Source organism: Malania oleifera, chromosome 7 (assembly GCF_029873635.1).
Source record: "Malania oleifera isolate guangnan ecotype guangnan chromosome 7, ASM2987363v1, whole genome shotgun sequence".
Taxonomy (NCBI): domain Eukaryota; kingdom Viridiplantae; phylum Streptophyta; class Magnoliopsida; order Santalales; family Ximeniaceae; genus Malania; species Malania oleifera.
In genome coordinates this window covers 4,628,825-4,647,185 of record NC_080423.1, presented here as the reverse complement: position 1 = coordinate 4,647,185, position 18,361 = coordinate 4,628,825, and the positions used below count along the sequence as shown (strand labels likewise).

General features: G+C 35.4%; 2 protein-coding genes and 2 non-coding genes across 5 annotated transcripts in view; 3 read left to right on the top strand and 1 right to left on the bottom strand.

The window, feature by feature from the left end:
* Positions 1–1,429: 1,429 nt before the first annotated feature.
* On the top strand, positions 1,430–6,734 carry LOC131160646 (protein CURVATURE THYLAKOID 1D, chloroplastic). 2 transcript variants are annotated; one of them, XM_058116497.1, is made up of 5 exons: positions 1,430–1,761; positions 2,971–3,197; positions 6,069–6,173; positions 6,277–6,348; positions 6,432–6,734. In XM_058116497.1, the coding sequence occupies exons 1-5, from the start codon at positions 1,638–1,640 to the stop codon at positions 6,498–6,500; spliced, it is 597 nt and encodes a 198-aa protein (XP_057972480.1). In that variant the 5' UTR covers positions 1,430–1,637; the 3' UTR covers positions 6,501–6,734. The 2 variants fall into 2 exon arrangements, with proteins under 2 accessions (XP_057972480.1, XP_057972481.1); XM_058116498.1 differs by lacking the exon at positions 6,432–6,734 and having other exon boundaries at positions 1,540–1,761; positions 6,069–6,183.
* Positions 4,142–4,228, top strand: LOC131161170 (small nucleolar RNA snoR128). Its single transcript, XR_009138327.1, has one exon. It is a non-coding gene; the product is annotated as a small nucleolar RNA snoR128 (small nucleolar RNA).
* Positions 4,743–4,825, top strand: LOC131161171 (small nucleolar RNA snoR128). Its single transcript, XR_009138328.1, has one exon. It is a non-coding gene; the product is annotated as a small nucleolar RNA snoR128 (small nucleolar RNA).
* Positions 6,735–8,234: 1,500 nt separating the features above from the next.
* Positions 8,235–18,361, bottom strand: part of LOC131160643 (DNA topoisomerase 3-alpha) — a 115,678-nt gene continuing 105,551 nt past the window's right edge. Inside the window, exons 22-24 of the mRNA XM_058116495.1 lie at positions 9,907–10,083; positions 9,344–9,464; positions 8,235–8,704 (exon numbers count right to left, since the gene is read on the bottom strand). Of these exons, the coding sequence (XP_057972478.1) occupies positions 8,470–8,704; positions 9,344–9,464; positions 9,907–10,083 (533 nt within the window). The 3' untranslated portion in view covers positions 8,235–8,469. The remainder of the gene's footprint in view (positions 8,705–9,343; positions 9,465–9,906; positions 10,084–18,361) is intronic.

The following is an 18,361-nucleotide window of genomic DNA, read 5'->3' as shown; positions in this document are numbered from 1 at the left end:
ATTGGTTCTTTTTATTTTTATTTTCATTTTTCACAGAGGGATAAAATTAGAGAAAATAAAAAAATAGACATTTGAATTTTCTACTTACCAAAGTAGACATATATACATGCTTAATCTGGTCAAACAAATTTTTTTTAAAAAAATTCAAAACCATTTTTCTATCTGTGTGTTCACTTATTTAGTGAAATTGTTCAAACAAGCTCTCTTCAAATGTCATATAAATAAAACCGGCCAAACAACTCCTAAATATTTTCTGTAAATATTAATACACCAAACATTTTGAGCTTTTCTAAAGGTAAATATTTATGGAAATGATAAGAACGATTTTTTTTTTTAAATGTCTTATTTATTTAATTTTTTGAATGTTCAAAAGTAATTACTTGGCCTCGTAAGGACTATTTAGCTTTTTACTAGCTTAACCACAGAAAAGATTGAAATTGAACATATTCGATAAAGATTTTCTATGCCCACAAGCACGAAATATTTATTCTAGTGATTGTATTAATTAGTTTTATCACTAAAGCTTACTTTATGTTTGTAGAGACCTTAAATTAGGAGTGACAATGAATTTGGATAAAATATAATATAAAATTATATTAAAATTTGTTTATATTTAAGTCTAAAATTCGAAATTCATGCTTCCAAACACAGCATATTCTAGTGAATTCAATGCTTCAAAGAAAAGGTGTATGGTTGATTAGAAAATTTTTGTGATTGAGATAATTAGTTGGTTTGCAGGCTTAAGAAATCTATATGTGAACTAAAATAAACTTTTAATCATATTAGAATAACTTCTTATTTTCAATACTAATTGAAATAGAGAAAAAAGAATAGAAAAAAAAAAAAAATTTCTTATTTTCCTTTCCTTTATATTTTTCTATACAAAACTTTTGATCCAAACGAGGCCCAAAAGTTCCACAATTTTATATACGATTTTGTTGAACATACCATTGATCAATGTATATACCTTAAAGGTAGTATTTGAAAGCATCACTTTTCGGAGTCCTGAAATCCAATACAATTTTGTACTATGTTTAATGTACACAATTTTAAATTTAAATTTCGAAATTCATGCTCCCAAACACAGAGTTAAGACCAATCATAACAAATATATTTTCCCACTCCCTTCTACGGATGACATTATGTTGGCAAAATTATTATTTCGATATTTCAGTTCATAAAAATACACTCCTTTTCTCCATTGTCAATTAAGTATGAATGTATCTCCTATGGGCTTTTTAGTAGTTAAATTTCGATACTTCTATGTTAAGAGGTTTTGTGCTCAAACATTAGGAGCTATAGAAAGGGGTATGTGAGGGGAGAAAGAAAAAAAAATTCTAACTATTTTGCCAAACCAAACAATTCTTATTTGCCACGTGTCAACATGCCAAGGGTGAATTAAGTAAGCTCCGAGTTACTCTCAGCCGTCGGATGTGTCCCAAAAGGTGCACTTCAGCCCCCAACGACAGCCGTACGATGCAAAACCCTAGCTCGAGCCCTCTCCTATTTATATGCAGCAACATTTCTTTCCACGGAGAGTAGCCATCGTTTGAGCACTCCACTCGCCAGTGCCAACAGACTCCATACCATCTCAGAGGCAGCTCGGACTCCTGATCTACCCTCATACTCCTTCTCCAATGGAGCTCCACGCTGTACGAGCTCTCTCCAATCTCCCCCGCCTCTTCAACCCATCCTCCATCCATCTACCCCGGAAAACTCCTCTTCTTCTTAGCCCTAATTGGGTCTCCGGCACCAAAGTAGGTCCGTATTTCTCTAACGAATTAATGTCCTCTATTGTGAAACATTGTTATCTTGTATAGCTAGTGTTTTTTTTTTTTTTTGGTGGGACGGAAGTGTTCATCGATGTCGTTTCTTAAATCCTTATAGAATGGATTGTTGGTGGTCAGAGTGAATCTTGAGTTCTTTAGCTGATATGGGATTTTGTTTTTTTAAATGTCTTTTGGTGGGACAGAAGTGTTCAGCAATGTCGTTTCTTAAATCCTTATAGAATGGATTGTTGGTGTTCAGAGTGAATCTTGAGTTCTTTAGCTGATATGGGATGCTTCGTTTTCTTTATTGCAACGAAACATATCTTTTTGTGGCGCAATGGGGTGCATTTACATTTCTTACTAAGTGATATTTTTTAATCAGACAGCGAATGCATTGTGAATTTTTTTTTTCCTTTTTTTGCATTGTATATAGTTTTATTTATCGTCACACAGATTGATCATTCTTTTTTTCCTTTTCCTTCAGCTTTTATTGTTAGTTTTGCTGTTTGACTAAATGTTTGCGCTACAGGGTTCGTGTTATGTTGATACGATGCTACAATTTTTTAGAGGCTAGATTTAACCTTTGATTATAGTATTGTTGAATTATTTGTTAGGTGCAAAATTGAGAACTATGAATGCACAAAACAGATTGGATTTGATCTTGGCTGGTCGAATTGCTATTATCACAAATGTTTTATGTGAAATTTGTAGATCTTCTTTCGAGTAGAAGGTTGTTTTGCTATTTGTTATTGCTGTGTTAGTCTTGCAAAAAATGCGCTTTTATTGGGAGATGGGATCTTTATATCAAATCTTCAAATTAAGTAGGTCTTTGAAGAGCTTAGACGGTGATACTATTGTACTTGAAGTTCACAGACACTGATTTTTTTGAAATATTGGGCTTTTTTTTGCTTAGGCTTGTTAGATAGCCAAAGCCAGCACAAGGAGTACCAGATCATCCTGATAATAGTTTTTTTTATTGCTTTGTCACTCCTGTGCTTTAATAATCTTGTGCAATTTGTGTATCTTGGATGCTGTGTTCTGTTGTAAGATTTCACTTTGTCATTATCTATGTGGGTTCCAAGATGTACTTCTTGAGCCTCATGACATCATATTCTTATTAATTTTCTCATAAAACAAAAAGGAGAGAGAATTATTATCAACCATTTATTTACATGTGGATCAATGTGGTTTGATTTTTCAGGATTGGCTCATTTTTCTTCGCTAAAAGCTAGAACATCTGAAGAAACATCTAGTGGATTTAATCAATATCCTGGTGAAGAACGTGACGGTGTCATAGCGATGAAAGATGTTTCACCAGTTGAGAAGAGTGTTTACAGTGATTCTGTGCAAACAGAATCAACTAATGAAGAATCACCCATGGCTGAACAAACGCAGGGAATTGAATTTCTGGATAAACTCAATATAAAGGTTTATTTCATTTCATTTGTTTTCTTGCAGAGGGTAATTATAATTTGCATAAATATCTGCATAAAAGGGATTTATTTTCTTAATTTTTTTTTTGTGAGTGACTGAGTGGTCAAAACTCTGCTTTTCAATGAGGGGATGCTGTCCAAATTCCATATGAACAAGCCAAAAATGCACATGAACTAAAATATGAAGGAACTCCATTGTAGGACATGGTGCAGTTATACCAAGTTGGGCACGTCACATCCTAGCAAATAGGTGGACATAAAGATGTAAATTGTAAATTTTCCTTTTGTATTGACGCATGCAACTCAAAATTCATGTGCACGGACTACAAATGAAGGAACTCCATTGTAGCACATGGTGCAGTTATACCAAATTGGGCACGTCACATCCTAGCAAATAGGTGGACATAAAGATGTAAATAGTAAATTTTCCTTTTGTATTGACACATGCAACTCAAAATTCATGTGCACACACAAGTAAAAACCTGTATTACCAGGCTTTGGTCATCCATGAAATTTTGATTTCAGCTGTAGGCGTGAAATTATAGTGGGAGTGTTGCACGTGCGAAATATATTTCTGTAAATGCTTATTCCATGTTACTGATCTTAACTAGTTACCTTTATACATTATATTTTTTGTGACTAATGCATTTTTTATTCTCATTATAAGCTTACTATGTGTTGTGTAATTTTTTTTAAAAACTTTGAGATCATATGGTTTGGTTTGGGATTTCATGCTCAACAGCATTTATATTTTTAACACAATCTCATGTTTGTCTTGCCTTCCCTTCATATGCTTTTGATTTTTTTCTTTTCATAGAGCCATAGAGGAGTTGAAAACTTTTCTTGAGGAGCATTATTCCTGCCATATGAACTCTGATATTTTGATTGGGAAGTCTTCCTAAATTGGTGGGAAAGGGGTTATCACGAAATGCATATTTGTTGCTATGATGATTGTTGGAACTTCTTAAAGGTCACTTTGTACTTGATGAAAGACCAAATAATGTTCCTGAGCGGTTACCTGAGCAGCACATTATTTTTGAACTTTACGTGTTCTAATCCTCTTTAAATTAGGTTTATTGGGTCATTGTTTTAATTTTATTTCATTTTCTATTTTCCTTTTGTTTTTTTTATTTGTATAGTAATTTTTCCAATAGCTGAAAGCGTTATGCCGTGTATTTCTTTCTTCATGTTTGGTAATTTACAAGTTGCCTGACTGAGTAGCTTGCTTATATTTAAATTAGCTTTTAAATTTGTATTTTTGCATTTGTAATCTGCGATTTTTACTTGCTTTTTGATGCATTAGAGGACAATGAGGACTATGTCTTTAGTTCGCTCGTCATAATGGCTTATTTGCCTTGTTGACATTTTAGATTCTGAGTCCTCACTATTTTAACTTACCTTCTTTCCCCGTATCCTCTTTTTTATTTTCTTTAAATTACTATCCATTTAATTTCTTTATTTGGACAAACAGTTTTATTTTAAGTGGTATTCACTAATTAATGAAAGTTTTTTTATTTATTTTTTAAGTATTGCAAATTGGTTGCCATGATGAGTACCTGAACTTTTTGGAAGGCTTAATGCAAATGCCTGATGAAATTTGAATCTGAGCGGTTAACTGAGCAACATAATTTGTTTAATTGTAGTCCCTTTAAATGTCTTAGGTTGGTTTTTTTCACACTATGCATTCTACTTGAACTTTTTGTTTCTTTCTAGTATCTAATACTCATATTTATATTATTTTTTTCCACTTGAATTGACTTCTGTTTTAATTCTAGATCCACATATTTATAAAATCTTTTAAATGTTCAATTTTTTACTCTGGTTAATCATTTAGCGTGTCATATGGCTTTTGATAGCCTATCAACATTCTTCTTGGATACCTTGAATTAAAAATGGCTCATCTTAGTTCATGAAAAGGGGGTGGTGCCTTAAATGCAAAATGGTTGCGATGATGAATGTAAGAAACTTATTGAAAGTCCACATGTAAGTGCTTGATGATCGACTAGCTGAGCAACACAATTTTTTGTTTTTGTTTTTTGGTTTTCGTTTTTTAGTTCCATTTTGCATCCTGTTTCTCTTGGTTCTTCCATTCATTTATCATTTTTAGTATATAATTTTAGCTGGAAGAAAGGCTAATTAATTATCATTTTTCGTTTTTTTTTTTCCATTATTGAAAAGAGTCATTCAAACAGTGGTTTCTTCGGTATGCTATCATAACCCAGCTGAATTTGATGACATTCTTTATCGCTCATTAGATAATTTCCTTATTCTTTATTACATGATTATCATTAAGCATTTTTGAGGAAGGTCCAAGTGCTGCCATTGTTGAGTGATTGGCCTCGTGAAGGGTTTGGCTTGACTACAAATCTAGCTGGATGGCTGTCTTGATGAATTTTGGGAACTTGCAAGTTTTTTACCCTCTATTTGTATTTGGTAAAATGTAGTGGTTAGCTGAGCACTGCACATTTTCTGTTCTCCCCTTATGTTTTCTGTGTTATTGGAAGAGCTGGGAATCTGTACTGTCATCACTTCTTTTATTTGTAGAATTTTAGTGTGTTAGCCATGTGCTGTTTCCATGGCAAGCGTATAATTTACCATCCATCTGTAGGCTGTGCGAAAGCTTTGCAGTATTGGGAGTTTAATATTAGTTGGAAGAGTCTAAATACAAGAAAATGGAATAAAAAAAGATACCTGTATAATTTATAACATTAATAACAACCTATATTTTTTAACCCTAGGGTGTAGAGTCTACTGACGTTGCTAGTGCAGTTTCCTTGTTCCTCTTTGACTGAAGTCACCAAACTTTGTAGGAATATGGGACTGATGTCTAAATTGTTGATTTTGTTGCACCACCATCTTCTTGCAGTTGGACTCTGAAGATGCATATTCAATTCTTCTGTATGGTAGTGGTGCACTGGTTGCTGTGTGGTTAGCATCAGCAGTGGTTGGTGCAATTGATTCTATTCCAGTGGTATGTTTACGTACGTATTGTTTTGTTTGGAAATATTATCTTCTTTGTGATATACCTGTAAATAATTTATGGACACTTTTGTGCTGTTTACTTGATGAATCAGTTACCCAAATTCATGGAATTGGTGGGTCTTGCCTACTCAGTCTGGTTTAGCACCCGATATCTGATCTTCAAGGTAGCCGATTGTGATTTTGGTTTTAATGTATATTTGCTTTAATGAGAATCTTAATTCAGTGGCTTTTATTGTTCATTTTGCAGAAGAACCGTGATGAGTTGGTAACTAAACTTGAAGAGTTTAGGCAGCAGGTACTTGGTTTAGATGATTAAATGATTCTGTATGGCAGTCTGGCAACGAGTGGAGAAATTATGTACAGTCAACAATAGTTCTGATTCAATTTTGTTTTACACTTGTTTTATTTTCATTTTTTTTTTCCGTGTGTTTTTGGCCGAAGACAAACCTTTACAGTGTACTTTTGTTATCATCAAGGTGCCAATACGTTCAACATAATTAGTTAAAAAAAACTAATACACAGACTAGTTCTCTTCTTCCCCCTCAGAAAAGTTGTACAATTTGATTTGATACCACATTTTTAAATGCGTGCATACATGACCAGTGTATGAATGAACATATTCCCGACGATGGTTACCTAATTCAGGATTAGCAATTGGTTCACTGCAGCAGCGAAGGCTTCGTTTAAAACACTAGTTGGCATCTGGGCTCATTTTCAAGACTCAATTTTGGAAAGCTGTTCCATGCAAATATGAGAATTGCAGGAGAAAACCCTAAAGAAATGAAAATGCAACAATTTATTGAAGTTTTTTTATGGAGAACCTTCAATAGGCAATGAATTATTCTGCAAGCCAGGAAGTGAACCACCAATTTTATGTTTGGTTCCTGAGAAAACAGAAGTTTAGTGATGGGCTGACATTAAGCAGCATGTAACTTACTGGACTCATTTACAGAGAGAGAGAGAGAGAGAGAGAGATAGAGGAAGACCAATTAAATGCAAGAAAATTTCTTGAAAAGAATGATGTAGGGTAATCATATTTGCTTAAGATTTTGCAAATTCACTCTTTGACAAAACTATTGGTTGCAAGTGAATTTATAATATCAAAACTCAATAATATTTTCTTGTTCTGATGGTTTTGTTGAATGCTACTAATGTTGAACTGTAACTACGAGTATGGTATTGGAGTTAAATGAATCAGTGGTCAATCGACTTCCTATATTTTTGAGGGTCACTAAAACATATGGTCACTGCACTCAATCGTTGCAAACATGCAATTCACATGCACTTTGATGCAATAATTGTATGAAAACTATAATAATTTAGAATTACAATGATCACACGTAGCCAAAATAGAAAATTTTAAAAATTGATCAAACATACATTAAAATCTCTTATATCGATCATAAGCTCACATTTGCCTCCATGCAAATGTTTATTGCAGAAAGTACGTACAAGAGTGATTTTAAATGGCCATGAAAGTGCTTTCTGAGTGGTGAGCTTGAACAAAATGCTCATCTGCAACATCTCCCAAGGTTTGCTCATCTACCTAGCTAAGTGAATAGGCTCCAGCAAGCCACATGTCGTCTTGAACAATTTTTATCATACATAATATGATCATTAGAGACTATAAATAATGAATTTGTCAATCTAAAGTACTTCACCCAACATTCTGAAATGAAAAATCTCAAATTCATCATTTATTTTTCTAATTTTCAAATGAAAGGTTTGCAGTGATTGTCATCTGCGTTGGGGAAACATTCTTCTCTTGCCAGTTTGATAGAAATTAGTGTTGCCTTTTTCCCATAAAGCAATTAACATTCTTTTCTTGCCAGTTAGTTAGAAATTAGCGTTATCTTTTTCCCATAAAGCAATCATCCAAATAATGCTTGTAATAAAAGTAAAAATCCCAATCTGGTTTTCGTTGATTTCATTGCCCAGGAGTTGGCCTAATAGCTTAGGTTCAACTATTGTGGTTGCAAACTCTTACCGGACACATACTTCCCAATGAATCTTAGTCTATTTTGGTGCATTTCCTCTCCTTTTTTACACATTTTTCAAAAAAAATTCTTTTAGGAACATTTCATTGTCCTCTTGGAGGCATAAGAGATATCATAAATAAACATTACTTGACCATGAACTTGCTAATTGAAATTTACTAGCTGTACAAGTCTTTACAGCCCAACTACAAAAATGTGGTGCCAAACCATATTTCTATATTTTCAGCACATAATCACTCTTTAAAGAAGTGGATGGAGGACTAAAAAACCACTTTGGTGAGGGCGAGTTCACATACCGCGATTTGGGCATACATTTGCAAAATGTGATGGATCACCACAAACAAAACACCTTCTATCAGATACAGGATCACCAGTTGCCGACACAAATGTCATGTCAGAGCCACGGGCACCACTCCTGCCACCCCGGCCATGGCCAGCCCTCCTGTTGGGATTAGATGCTGAACCATTGGTGCTTGCACGCAAAGTTCTTCCTCCAGCACTGTTACTAAGATTATCCTCCCATCTGCACGCAGGCAACAGAGCATAGTTAATGCATTCGTTATAGAAGGTGTTCCTGGGCCACAAGGCTTTCCACTTTGCAAGGGTACAGGGAGCGTCGTCACAGTGTACACAGCCTCACCCCTGCTTTTATGCAGAGAAGCTTCTCCTTGGACTCAAACCCATTTGTTATTAGAATGTTTTGAAGCTTCATTTGTTTCAATGCAACGCATATTACTTTAAATATACATTATGGCAGCAAACCTTAATCTCCCATGAAATTTATTCACCATGCCACGATCTGAATCTTATTAATTTATCTTTCAACTGGCACTCTTTTTGGGGTTGGAGGGGGGGTGGTTGTATGAAAATGTGACGTCATTTTTTCAAGAAAATGATCCTGCAATTGACATCACCTTTGCAAAATTTGGTTCTCCAACTTGCAGAAGGTTTTTATTTAACTTGAGTTGCCCCATAGAGTCTGACTGGGATACTCAAATATCAAAATAGAGGCAAAACTATTTCCCAAGGAAACAAAATGGAAAGGAACATTGCAGACATCTATCAATGGGTTAAAATTTTTTCAGCTAAAACAACTAGTGCAAAACAAGTAATGTGCATCAAGATTAAAAGAAGTCTGACGTGTAAGTCTAGGTTTACATACACAAAGAAGTTGCACTCCTGGGATTGACAGGAGTAGAACTTTCGTCCCCTGTTATTTGCGGTATTGGCTGTTCGTAGAATGCATGGTGTTCCACAGGAACTACATGGAATTGAAGATTCTCCTGCATCATTAGTAGCAACATAAGAAAGAAAGAGCAGATTTTTATTGGATTTTCCAGTGGTGTACAGGAAAATTCTAAATAAAACTAAATCAAGAATGTAGACACAAATTTCTCATTGTATTCAATTCGTATGAGCTTTATTGGAGGATAAGCACCATCGCCTCCGGGTATGTGAGTTGGCTTAGAACAATGGGAAGAAAAGACTCCCATGCCAGGGATGATAGTCATTTTCTGGTACGCAAGGGAACTTTGATCTCACATCCAAGTACTTATCTATACACTAACAATAAAATGAGCTGGACTAAGGGGATACATCCACACCTGGTTGTCTCCACTGTATGTATGACTATTTTAAGTTTTAACCATTGATAAGTTGATGGTGCAATACTTTGTAAATCAAACGATTAAAAGTAAAGAGGAAATGGCAGTTCAGGAACCATACCATTTTGTGCATTCATCCCATGAGATCGAGCATTTTGAGAACGAGCATTTAGAGAATGAGAAATCTGTGAGGGGCAGTCCCTTGAAGAATGCCCCACATGCCTGCAGTGAGGGCAAGCACTCTGCCTCGTACTTTGTTGGGCATTGCTGGAAGATGCAGTTGGCCCTCGCCCTCTTGCTGGAAAACATATCGATAAACTATTCATATATGAAACCCTCATGCTGGAGAACATATAAAAAAAGTATTCATATGCATGCAGTTGGCACATGAAATAATTGGGAGAGGCGCCTAAAACACCTCGAGGCATAGCTTGATGTACCAAACTCTTTAATTGTGAATGCCTAATACACCAATGGATACACTGTTAGATTACCAATTTACCTAAAAGCTTAAGCTGTTAGATTGTAGGCCAACAATGTATATCAAGCTTTAACACTCCCCCACACGTGCAGTTCGGCAGCACATAGAGAGATAGACACACGATAAATAACACCCATGACAGGGAACACAATAAATTTTTTTTTTCTTTTAAATACCACACAATAAATGCGGACAACAAGATTAGAACCCAGGACCTCTTGGTAACAAGCTCTAATACCATGTTAGATTACCACTTTACCTAAAATCCTAGGCTATTAGATTGTGAGCCAACAATGTATATCAAGCTTTAAAATACACATTTGCTCAAAATGTGCACCTTCTGCGCTTTTGGTTGAAGCTTTTTCGCAAGAAGCTTACGCCTCACCTCTTAGGTTTAAAATGCCTTGCATAATGCATTCAACTTTTAAAACAATTAATGCATACACTTGGTCTACAAAGGAATCGGAAGGTAGTGTGTGTTTTTGTGTGCATGCAGAGATGCCCTATCAATGGGAGAGGATATTGAATGTTTTCATTTGAAACTGATTGGGCCTCCCATAAATCACATGCTAACAATACTAAGGAAAAATAATTAAATAAAGCAGAAGCATGTGCCAGAAAAGCAGTGGAAGTTCAAGGTTAACGAAGCATGTGAATTTTGCAAAAGTGCAAAGGAAGGGAATAAGTTGAAAGAGTAAAAAGATGAGAGAGAATAGGACGATGATGAGAAGAAAAAAAATATAGGAGGCAAATGTAGGGATTTTGTGTGTGTGTGTGTGAGAGAGAGAGAGAGAGAGAGAGAGAGAGAGGATTACTACTTTAGTTGTAAAAAACATTTCTCATTTTTCATTCTAGTTTTCTAAAGAATACGAAAATGTCACCTTGTTTTCCAATTTTTTTACCCTTGTGTGAGAGACTCAAAAAACATCTATCTACTATTGTTTTCCACATAAATGTTCAAAAATTGAAGTAGTGGCATTTGCCAGAAATCCCTCGTTACATCTAGAAACCTAAATTTATATGGCACTAAAGAAACCCTAAATTAAATACATAAGATAAGGACCAAGCTCATTAGGATAAAGCTCAAATTCACAAAATCCAAAATAAATATATACACAACATAAAACAACTTACCTTAATAAAATTAAAATAAAATCATAACTAGCTAATAAATTCATAATAAAATCCAAAAAGGAAAATAAGAATAAATAAATTTTGAATGATTATTATTCATTGTGCATATCATTGTCTCAAGTAATTAAAGCATCAAAGATGTTCATGGTCAAAATTTGCCAATTGCTAACATGGACCAAGCCTAAATATTGGCACTACGGAAATTACATTGATCTTCAAAGCATTCATATTTTCCAATTGCTCACAAGAAGATTTTCTTTTAATCCAAGAACAAGCATCCAAAGGCCCACAAATTAAAGTCTTATGAAAGAACCAAGGTTTCTTATTTCTTGCAATAACATTTCAAAGTTTGCATTCCATGCTCTAATAGAGTAAAGAAATTTGATATTGCTCAGCCTACATTATTAGGAACATCTAGAAAGCCCAGGTATTGCTATTTTGTACTAATTCGTTAATCCAACTTTCCTTATTGTCATGGGCCAAATACTCCATATCATGTGAAAGCAACACTAGTTGTAGGACACAAGCTTAACTAGTCACCTAAAAAAAAAAATGAATTCACCACAAGATCAAATGCACAAGTATCAAACACAAAGTAAGAGGAGGTTGTGAGCAGACGTGAATGTAAACATGATTCGAGTAGTAAACTTGTAAAACAATGCATTTCTTATTATCACACCTTCATATGCAACATGTGTTTAGTGAGAAGTCTAGCAAATCTAATTCTAGCATGAAGAAATGTTTGGTAAGGCATTATCTTACAAAGAAAAAAATATACACTGCTATTTACATCATGGTTAACCATCCAATGTACACAAGAAAAGTGATCACAAGTAAGCATAGTGCCTTAAACAAGTTTGACTTTTGACATTCGCCCCTATTTATGTAGTCAAAATCCTCGTAGACTTTGACACTAAGAACTCTTCCAATTTTTTCCGTAAACGTTCCATGTCTTCCACTGACATCTTCATCTCTAAGGGCCTTCCACTTCACTAAGAATTTGTGTTGATCCTTGATGACATGAACTCTTTACAAGAATATCTTCAACTACTTGTTAGTTAGGTTCACAAACAAGGTCTTTAGTGGTGCTCTGATCGACTTTAAGTTGTGTCAGTGATAAATGCTTGATGCAGCCAATGTGAAACACAAGGTGCATCATCATCCAAGCCGTAGGAACCTTGGGAGAGGCCTCCCTGAGTTTGGCCACAATGGGGACTAGTCCTTCATATTTGTGAATTAGTCTCTTATCTTGTTGCTGTACTGACTTGATCAATTATAGATGGACCTTAACAAGCACCAAGTCCCCAAGTTGAAATGCAACAATTTTCTCCACAGTTGCCCTACTTCACCCACCTAGAAGCTTTCTCCAAGAAGGCTTGGGCAATATCAGCATTCAGTCTCCATTTTTTTTTTTATGGATGTACGCTCTTGGACTCTTAGCTTTGTATGACTTGTTTGTTGTGTGACGTAATAGTGGCTACTAGCTCTTAAAAAGTTAACAAGGACTCTCCATTGTTGAGCTCTTTTGAGCATTGAAAGATAACTAAGCTACATTGAGTAATTGCACCCAATTCTTCTGATTGGCGATGATGAAATGGCTAGTAGCCCATTAAATCTCTTTGTCTATTTGTTTAGAGGTGATAGATTGAAGGGAGGTTAATTTGTGAACGAAGATTTTGAAATGTTGTCTATAAGTTTCTTGTGATTCTTGTTTCTCAACTAATGTCTTTGAGAACACCCCAATTCTTCACAATCTGCTTGAAAAAAAATTGTGTTGTCTCCTATGTTTAGTATTCCAGTGGTCATACTTCAAAACATATCTATGACCACATGCATAGTCCTCAAATCCTGACTTTGGGCAGGTTAGCAACAAAGTGAGACACTTGCCCACTATCTCATTGGTAGTTAAAGAGGCTCTAACAATCTTGCAATCGTCTCTCACCCAACCTTGTCTTGATAGGTCAGACCCGTTTGGGTATACTCAACCATCTTATCGGACATGTGTGGCCAGTGGCTTAGCTTTAACAATGGCGAACTCTAGTGCCATCTTAGGTGGCCTAGAACATGGTCTCACTTATATCACTAGCTCGAGGAACAAAGAGTTGTTTCCATGTGTCAACAAGAAGCCATCCTCTAACTAGAACTAGCACGCTTGGCCCTCTTCCACCAACTTCATGAGGCTTTGGGCAACTAGATCTTTGAGGAAGTTCTCCTTAATGCACTCCCCCATTCTCATGGTAACCTTACTTACTATCAAGGGTATTAATAGTTACAGGGCCACAAGCTTGATCTTCCTCTTCAATGAATCTGTGGTTGTTCATTTGGCCTTCCATGTTCTCCAAGAAGAAATCAAACTCTATTAAAAGATTCCTTCCAATGAGCCTTCTTGGGGCATAACTTAGATTGTGCAAAGAAATGACTAATAGTAGAGTTGTCACATTAGTAGATAATAAAATCACTGCTATTGTCTCCTTCTCTTGAGCTGCTACTTTTTCTTATCTCCATTAAGCTTATTACAATGCCAAAGACTCCACCAAGGCTAGTTTGGATAGCTCTCACCTATTTCATATCCATCCCGATATAACCTTTGTTCAACCACATGATTTGGGAATTTAACACTTTTGAGCGAAAGAGCACTTCTCTTACTTCACATATATGTGGTTCCCTTCAACCTGTCGAATATCTTCCATAGGTCCACTTTATGTTCCTTCAGAGTGGAATCATTACTAAAACTATCATCAAGGTATACCATGACAAACTTGTCAAGGTAGTCATAAAACACTGTCAATCCGAAGGGCATCACCAAATTCAAAAGCCCTGTGCTACGTCACGCAAGCAATCTTTGTCTTATTGCCTTCTACTATCCTCATATGATAGCAGCATGACTGCAAACCAAGTTTGGTGAACTACTCTGAATGACTTAGCTGATCAAATCAAGAATCATTGAAATGGGATATTTGTTTTATCCAATCACTTTGTTGAGCGCGTAGTAGTAAATACATATGCTTCCATCATATTTCCTCTAAAACAACATCAATGCTTCGAGCAACGCTTTAAAAGGATGTACATAACCCGCTTACAATAGCTTATCAAGTTGCTTCCATAATTATGCCTACTCTAGAGGCACCATCTAATACAACCCTTTAGTAGGGGGCTTCATCCCTGGTAAGTTCAAAACCTTGTCTAAAAGGCAAGGTGTAAAATAGCTTATCTAACATCACAACTTCATATTCCATCATTTCTTGGATGGCAATAGGAACCAACCTTTGTCCTACGTCTTCATCCACCACCAATGACTAGATAAGTTGGTCCACCCCTTCTTAAATTGCATGACAAAGAGGAATTTCTCAACATCTCCTCTTTTCACCATAGCATACACCATGCAAGGGTGATCTCTTATTAGGCAAGGGGAACTAGAAAATGGAAAAGGGACCACCTTTGCCTCCCTTGAGAATTCCATTCAAATTATCAATTAGAAATCATCCATTGAGACTAGCAGTGGATGCAAGTGTAGCCCAATGCAAGCAAGATCCCCCTTTAAACATAATATGATATATGCTAAATTATAAAAAGGTTCAGGTTAAAAATCTAATTACGCCCTCACTAAAATTATAAAATAATAAGATTATAATAGTATCAATCATCCAAAATAGAGATTATTTGTCAAATTGGCCCCAATAGTTTTGACACATATGGTACTTATACTAGAAGCTTTTCAAGTTCAAACTTTAGCAAAATTAGTTTCTAAAAATTATGTTTTATATGTTTTTTATATTTTTCTTCCAATTTGCGCAAATATACATGTTTAACTATACTGGAGTCCTAGTGTAGCTTGGACGGGGGAATTACCACTTTCATGCAACCTATGTCCATATTCAACAAGTCTTGTCTATACGGGGTCATAAAAGGAACCAAATTATTATTGGTAATTATGACTAATAAAAAAAATTATGTGAAACCTTTCTTCATCTTATGAGATAAAGTTATGGGTAGCCTCGACATTCACCATAGCATAGACAATCTTCCATTAATCTGCAAATCGCGAACAATAAACATTTAGCTTGGGCACCTTGGGTTTGCCAATCTATCTCTCTAATGTGTTAAGTAACTGCATTGAACCCATACCCTCAATTCCTTTCACATCCTCATCCTATTTATGTGACCCTTCCACAATGACAAGAAGGCATTAAGCAATGACTTGTACGGGCAATTAGCAACTCTATGAGAGTCTCAACATAAGAAGCTTGCAACCTTACCCTTACGATTAGAAGTGTTGGAAGCCCAAGATGAAGAAGCTTCCTTTGAAGTTGATGGCTTGACATAAGTTCCTCTACTTTCGAGTTGGCCTTTCTTGAAGAAGTTTCCTTTGTCCCTCCCTCCTCCCCCCCCCCCCCCCCCCCAAAAAAAAACAAAAAAAAAAAAAAAAACACAAAAGAAGCCACTCTCCTTAGGTGTTGGGAAACTCTCTCTAGCATAATCAATCATGTGCTTCGTAGACACATGTGAGGTAGGCAAGTCTTGAATTCTTTGTCAATAAAATTCAGCCCTTGACAACGATTCCAATTCTTCGAGAAAATAGAACAACTTGTTTTTTTCTCTCAAATATCCAACATCAAAACAGAGGATTATTCATGTAGTACCTTGCTGTCTTAGTGTGCTTTAGATCTTGCAGTTTGCATCAAGCATTTTACTCGTCATTCTAAAGAAAGAACTAGGCCTTAAGCTCTCATTGAAGTATGACCAGTATATGTTATACGCCAATCATTTTGGATGTTGTAGTACTTGGGATACCACTGCTTAGCATCCTTACTCAAGTACATTGCAGATATGGATACTTCGCCTCCTTTGAGTCGGTCCTAATAGCAAGAAAGTATTGTTCCAAGTCAAGTTGTTCTCCAGCCCCTTAGCATCATGGGCGCTCTTGGTTCAATACTCTTGCTCTCTTATATTCTACCCCTCTAGAATTGGCATTCCGAAGAGCATGAAACATTAGGTTCATCTCGGAAGTAAGCTCATCTACTTGTTTTCGTAGTGCTTTCATTGTACTATGGAATGCTTTTGGAAATTCATAATTGAACCTTGTTGGTCCATCTTTATGGCCGCATGGTTCACAGTCTTGACCTGCCCTCCATAAGTTCTTTCAGATTAGTGTGCAGCATGGTTGTCCCAACCATAGTTGGTAGAATTGTACGATTCTCGATTTGAATTGTACAATTTGTATCTAGAAAGGGATAAATCAATTCTAACTGCATAGGAGAATTGCAGAAGGTAGTGAATCGAGGTGAATCGCACAATTCACCTAGTGAATAGGCGAATCCAATCAAATCATATGAATTGTAAGATTTGGATGCAACTCCTCAATAACCCAACAATGCAAGTGATTAGGGGGGAAGCTATTCACATGAATCATAAGCAAAGGAGCCGAGCGAGCGCGTAAAGGGTTGTTTTTGTGAAGTGAAGTGACTCTAGCCTTAGGATTTAGGAACCTAGATAGGGAACCAGGATTGAGGACACAGGGGAGGCCCTTTTGGAAGGGGAACGTAGATCTCTATTGGTTTTCCAAATTAATCCCACATATACATATAATTCAGAAGAACAGAAGAATATGTGAGTGATTCATACACAACATTTCTCTCTTTATCAAGAACTCTACCAATTGATATGTTTCCACAAACAATTGAAATTCAATTTGTTGATTTGTATGTTCAATTTCTTGATCTATATCTCCAATTTTTGGAAACTTATAAAGTTCTTTCGTCAAGCCCTGATCAATGAACCTTTAGTAATTCGTAGAATACAATTGACGTACATAAGCATAAGAAAGGTTGTATTTATGAAACATGTGCACTTTAGATCTTTTCGGGCCAGTGCAGATCATGCTTTTTTCTATTGAATAGAAAATAGAAGCACAATAATTTCTTGAGAATCTCTCATCCCTCTATAGATACATAGATATGTAGTTTCTTCCATGGTATTCAGTAGTTCCCTCATTAATTAGATAAAAAAATCCTTTGGTTTTGAGAATTGATTGAGATGCTTGAAAGAAAGAAGACAAAATGAGAGACAAAGCAGGGGAGAAAAAAAAGATAGATGGGAAGTCGAATAGATCTCATCGGTTAGAAGGTTACATCCTAATTCCAAGCATGGATCAACTAAGCCCTCTTGGGGACTGAAAGATTTTTTAAACTTTTTTCTTTGTTCATGGTGGCCTTCTATTTGCTATTTACATGAGTTATGTCCTCTAACGAGAAGAAATAAGTTTGTTGGCCCTCTCATTTTGCACCTTTCAGTATTGTCATTGGATAAGATTAGAAGAAAACTAGAGTTATAGAAGAAAACTAGTTTTGAGAAGATCAAAGTTGACAAGGTGGGCGAGCTTTTGGTTGGCACATTACCCTCTCCTCACCTCTAAATTTTTCATTAGTTTTCATATTTTAATAAATTTTGTTTATGATTTTTTTATTAAAAACCATAAAATTCAAATTTTTATTGTTGTTTATTTATTCATTCCCTTAAAAACCATAAAGTTCAAATTTTCATTGTTTTTTTCTTGATTCATCTCTTCTTCTTTTTTTAAAAGAAAGCATGCACATGAATTTTTTATTGGTAAACATGTAAACTTACACCATAAATGTGAAGTTCAATTTTTAAAAATTTTGTCCTTATCTTACTTTTTAGTGCACCTTGAACTCTTAGACTTTGTGCTTAGTTTTGAATCACATAGCACATGTTATACTTTCATAGAAATTAGCTTAACTTGATACTTGATAGAGGTGGTTTGGTTAGATCATGGTATATCTTGTTTATATGGCTAGTTTTCCTCTTATATCAATATATGTGTAAGGTAAACAGATCATGGTAGGATTTAAACCTACAAAACTTGCTTCAAACGCAAGCCCCATTCCAATTATCAACATGGATGATCCATATTTGTCAAAATTTCAATGTATTTTACTATTTT

Excerpts from the sequence above, each read along its gene's own strand:
- LOC131160646 (XM_058116497.1), top strand. The coding sequence starts at position 1,638 with ATGGAGCTCCACGCTGTACGAGCTCTCTCCAATCTCCCCCGCCTCTTC. Across the intron at positions 3,198-6,068 it reads TGGATAAACTCAATATAAAG|TTGGACTCTGAAGATGCATA; the intron begins GTTTATTTCATT and ends ATCTTCTTGCAG. Across the intron at positions 6,174-6,276 it reads CAATTGATTCTATTCCAGTG|TTACCCAAATTCATGGAATT; the intron begins GTATGTTTACGT and ends TTGATGAATCAG.